The sequence below is a fragment of the Triticum dicoccoides genome, chromosome 2B, assembly GCF_002162155.2.
Source record: "Triticum dicoccoides isolate Atlit2015 ecotype Zavitan chromosome 2B, WEW_v2.0, whole genome shotgun sequence".
Lineage (NCBI taxonomy): Eukaryota > Viridiplantae > Streptophyta > Magnoliopsida > Poales > Poaceae > Triticum > Triticum dicoccoides.
Genome location: NC_041383.1, coordinates 679,314,579 through 679,319,960, shown reverse-complemented (window position 1 = coordinate 679,319,960; position 5,382 = coordinate 679,314,579). Strand labels below are relative to the sequence as shown.

At 46.5% G+C, this 5,382-nt stretch overlaps 1 protein-coding gene across 1 annotated transcript; it reads left to right on the top strand.

Annotated features, from left to right (window-relative positions):
- Nucleotides 1–970: 970 nt before the first annotated feature.
- On the top strand, nt 971–1,741 carry LOC119360883 (transcription factor bHLH14-like). The gene has a single exon (XM_037626347.1). It carries the CDS (start codon nt 971–973, stop codon nt 1,739–1,741), a length of 771 nt encoding a protein of 256 aa, XP_037482244.1.
- The last annotated feature ends 3,641 nt before the right edge of the window (nt 1,742–5,382 follow it).

Below are 5,382 nucleotides of genomic sequence, written 5' to 3'. Positions count from 1 at the left end.
CGAGGTCGATTGGCGGGCGGCGAGGACGTTAAGGCGACTTGGGATGGTGTGCATGCCTAAATCGGGATGTGAAAAGACGAAAGTGGCATGTGGGAGGAAGACCACACGGGTTCGACGGCCAGAGCTCGCCCAATCGAACGACGCGGAACCCCACCAATATCGGTCGGTTGACCGACGTGTAGCAATGCCCAATAGAGAATTCGCACATCCGGAGACTCTCCTCAAGACAAACAAAATATAAACAAAATCGAGCGACAGGTCTTTCCCCTCTCGACCTTCGTTTTCCCGAACCAGCTATTGGGCCGCCGCCCCGGCCACTCCACCTGGCACCGGACCTACGGCCCCTACTCCTTGTCGTTCGTTCTACCTGCCACACTGCTTGAGCCACTACCCAGAAAAAGAAGAGGATCTAGAGCTAAAGGGATTTTTCGCTAAGCAGTCTGCTACCTCATTTACTTCTGGGAAACAGTTAACGAGAGAAGCATTTGCAGAGTCAGGAGCCAGCATTGTAAACCCAATGTAGAGTGCCGATGTTGTAGTGTCTAACAAGCTGTAACATCGATGGTGGTTTGGGTTCTTCACCCTCCCCTTTCTATAAGAGATACGCACACTCGTACATATTCGAGAAAAAAAATAGTATGCATCGACGATCAAGCTATTACATACAATATTTACTGTCAAAATAATACCGTTTCTGATTGCACTCAATCTCAGCTGAGTCAACATTGTTCACATGGGACCATGTAGCTGCCGCAATAAAGTTTCCTCTGCCACTTCATATGATTCTAAGCCGCTACTGTCACTTCATAAGACAATGAGATGCGTCTAGGCCACTGCTTCGAAATAATCCGTTCTGCGAGAGTATAACTGCAAATGTGCCAGCAGTATATAAACACACCCAAGCGATCATATGATCATATCTCTGCTTGTCACTTCCAAGCGATAGAGTAGCGATATCGTGCTGCCGTCCATGGACGATCTCCTCTCTCCGTCCACCTCCTTCGTTCCACCCTCACCGTCCTCCCACTTCTCCACCGTAGGCCAGCAGGTGCTCGAGTTCGTGTCCCGGGAAATTCCCGAACAATGGCTGTTCGACGACGGCACGATGTCCCAGAACGCGGACAGGGAGCTGTCTCCCACGGGGAGAACGCTCCTCCGGAGCGCTGAGCTCTCCGAGCTGCCACCGAGCCTCCCGGCAACGCTGCAGTGCCAAACCAACCGGCGGGGCCGGAAAACCGGGCCCCGCTCTGACGGTCGCCATAGCGCCGTCAGCCATGTGCAGGCCGAGCGGCTGCGCCGCGACAAACTGAACCGTCGATTTTGCGATCTCCGAGCTGCCGTCCCCAACGTGTCCCGCATGGACAAGGCATCACTCCTGGCAGACGCCGTCGCCTACATCGCGGAGCTGCGCTCCCGCGTGGCGCGCCTCGGGGACGAGGCCAACAAGGAACTGGAGCAGAGCTCTGTGGCCGCTTCCAAGTTCGTGCAGGTAGATGAAGCGGTGGACGTGCGGATGGTGGGAAGTGACGCGGCCGCGGTGCGTGTGACCACAGCAGCCAGCCACGCTCCGGCGCGGCTGATGGGCGCGCTCCGGTCGCTGGAGCTGCAGGTGCAGCATGCCTGCCTTAGCCGCGTGCAAGGCGTGACCCTGCAGGACGTCGTCGTGGACGTGCCACCCTCGATGCAGGACGCTGATGGCCTCCGCTCGGCGCTGCTGCAGACGCTGCAGGACAGCGCCTAGGCCGCTAGAGTGATGGGGGTAATAAAGGAGATGAAATGGACGTCTATACCATCATCGTTAATTATGTTTCCTGCTGTTATACATGAAATAAATTGCCCATTATCTACGTAAACGGTGTAGTCACAGACTGCGGAATATTTATGTACGTAGCGTCGCCCCATCCACCACTCCGTATTATTACTTGTGTTCTACTACTTTTAAAATGATTAAAATACTTTTTTTAGGGAAAAATGATTAAAATACTTGAGAGGTGATTCTCCACCACATGTGAGCATCGACGGTTTAGTCAAATCCACATGTTCATAAGGACGTGCAAAGATAAAAATACGACCACGCACGCGCCTCCTCTCCTAAAAAGAGACTAGGGTTTCTCTCTCAAAAAAATGACTAGGGTTTCTCTACCTTTCGGCGGCATCGTCGCCGGTCCGTCTTGTTTTCGATGGCCTTAGCGCCATGGTGACGTGGTGGATCCCGGCCTTGCCGGTGGGAGGAATGTATTTTTAGATGTTTCCTCGAGTTTTTTTAAGATTAGTGTCTTGCTCGGGAAGGCAAGACGGTAACAACTCTTTGAAGATGAAATAAGGATCTCCTCTTCTAGCCCCCGTCCACGGACATCAAGCATCATCGGTGGGTCTTTGATGAATTTGCTCGGGTCTAGTCGTAGTTCGTCTACGTTCGAGTGTTTTTCGGTTGGGTCCTTCCGATCTATACTACTCTTCAACGACGATGGTTACAGTTTTGATGCGCTGGTCCTACAGGCCTTAGCACAACAACTTCTCCATTATCTACTACAACAAGTTTTGCCCGGCTCCGACAAGAAAGGGGCGATGACGACGGCGCGCCTTCGGCTCGCTTCAGTGCTTATACTCGTCGCTAGGTAGCCTACGGATCTATATGTAATTGTTATTATTTATGGTGTTTATTGTATTGCGATGATTGAACACAATAGATAAGTTTTCTCACACAAAAAAACCACATGTTAATTTGCCCTCTTGTGCTCCTCCATTAGTGGATCTTGTGCAAGTTCAACTATAGGGCCACCAGGCGGTGGTTTCAGTGTAACCTATAGGCTATAGCCCAGGCCCATCGGGTACTCTTTTATTGATTGCCTTGTACAAAATGCCCCTGTAGCACCAAACAATGGCCGGCTGCACACGTAGAGAGTCATGCATCAACTCAAGAAAAACGTAGAGAGTCATGCATGACATTACGTGGCTTGATGTCATGCGCGTGTACTCTATACTGATTGAATGCATCATCTAGTAGATGTTTATATACTACATATACGTACCGGAAATTGCCTTTGGTGACCGAGCTCATTGGAGGCCTTCAGATTCAAAATTCAAATTTCATCAAAATTCATATTTTTACATTTAAAAAATTCTGAAAAAAGTACAGATATACATGAAGGCATAACACACAAGTGTGCAGATTTTCAAGGCAAAACACGTTGAAATGAGGGTTGTGCAAAAAAGACAAATCTGGAGCTGGTTAACACATGATACTATTCATCCTTCCAGACTATGAATTTGTCTTTTTTGTACAGGTTGCATTTCAACGTATTTCATCATGAAATTTTACACACATGTGGATTACATCCTTACATACACACATATTTTTTTTCAAATTATTTTGAAACATAAAAATTTGAATTTGAATTTTTCAGAAATAAAGGCCTCCATGGAGCTCGGCCTCCAAAACGCTATTCTCCGTATGTACTCTCTCCGTTTCAAAATGTAGTCCTTATTAGAATTTTTCAAAGTCAATTTTTGTCAACTTTGACTAAGTTTATAGAAAAAGATTACCAATATCTAGAATACCAAATCAATACGACTATATTCATCATGAAATATATTTTCATACGATATATATATGGCATTACAAATATTAATAATTTTGTCTATAAATTTGCTCAAAGTATGTGAAGCTTGACCTATATGCAAACCAATGGGCACTTTATTATGGGGCGAAGGGAATAATATGTTGTACAATAGCAGAGCAAGCAGTTGACTATGTAAAATTGCCATGTCATCAAGAATCAACTTTAGTAATTACTCACACAATAGAGTTGGCTATTAGGTTAGTCCTTTTCTTACCCCACAAAAGAAAAGGTTAGTCTTTTTCTTCACTTCCATCTTTCTCTTCCCTCTCAATTAATATTTTTACCAACGAGCACGCGCAGAGGTGGACTCTTGCATGCGAGTTCACCATTCTTTTTCCTTGTCATTTTCCTCCACTTAGGCAAAAGTTCGATGAAAGTAGGTTTGTACCAACTATTAAACTTACTCTAAATGGAACAACGTTCACCATGCGTGTGATATACTGAGCTTGCAGAATATTAAGCACCTTTGAACCGCATTAACGAAACTTGTGAGCTGCATTTGAATTTTGTTACGCTGTGTTTGGATGTTCGTATTGGGTTGTCGAATCGGATTTGGTAATGGGCTGGCCCTAATACAGGCGTTTGGATGTACTCTAAAACAACCCACTGAAACGGAAACGAATACGCTGGAGTTTTCGCTCGCACACGCCCACCCATCACGCCAATACAGAGGCCCGGACCTTCGATTTCACCTGAATTGCTTCCCTCCCGCAAAATAAAACGCTTCGTCAGTTCTTTCCTCCCCCTACCACGAGACAGAGGGTTCAAGAGAGGAAACCGCCGCCTAGCAGATCGACGGCGGCGCCCTCGCAGATCCACCACGCCGGCCGGCGTAGGTATGGTCGCCGCCTCCCCTTCCCTTCTTCCTCTGCCGCCGTCCCTTCCCCTCCTCCAGCGCTGCCCCTTCTCGTTCTCTCTGGCCCTGCTTGCCATGGCCAGATCGGATCTGAATCCAACGGCGGCAGTCCACTCCAGCGCCGGCCCTTCCTTTCCTCTCCAGCCGTGCGATGGACCACTGTCGGTGCACATCTCCTCTTCCTCGGACCACCTCTTGGGCCGCCCCTTCTTCTGTGTGTCCAGCCAACCACTCTTCATCCATGATTCTTCCCTATCTCCAAGCAGTCATACAACTACTGTTTTAATGCATATAGTAATGTTGCTATGCAATTCCAGTGTTTGACATCCAAACATGATTCTGTATTGAAACCTCAGGACGATTCCGTGAGCCAATTCGATATACATCCAAATAACCGAATTCGTATTCATGGAGATTACAGTTTCCTGTTTGAATTGGAATTGAAACCAATACAATACATAGGCCTCCAATACAGACATCCAAACACAACGTTACTGTTTTTGGAACAGTTTAGAAGTCTTTTGCGAGAACTATGTGTGTGATATACTTTTGGAAAGCTATGGATTATTCGAAAACTTTTCCGTAGAACACGTTTTTAGATTCCTTAATGTTTAAGAGCAACTTTGAATACGATGAGGTAACCGTCAAATGGAATAGATATATTTTCACAAAAAAATCAAATCCTTCATTGAAAGTATGCTAATGATATGTCGTGAGAAGGCTATTGATGAAACAAACTTTTCATGTACAATGCTCTCCCTAATTCCTTACGGTTCAAGTGCAATTTTGAAATAAAGAAAAAAAAATGTCAATCTCGACTTGCAAATTTTGATTTTCGGTCGGAACCCACATGAACTGTATCCGATAGGCAACTCAAGTGCAGAAATGCACGCGATATTTTAG

What these genes read in the sequence shown, in the direction of transcription:
- LOC119360883 (XM_037626347.1), top strand. Translation starts at nt 971, where the DNA reads ATGGACGATCTCCTCTCTCCGTCCACCTCCTTCGTTCCACCCTCACCG.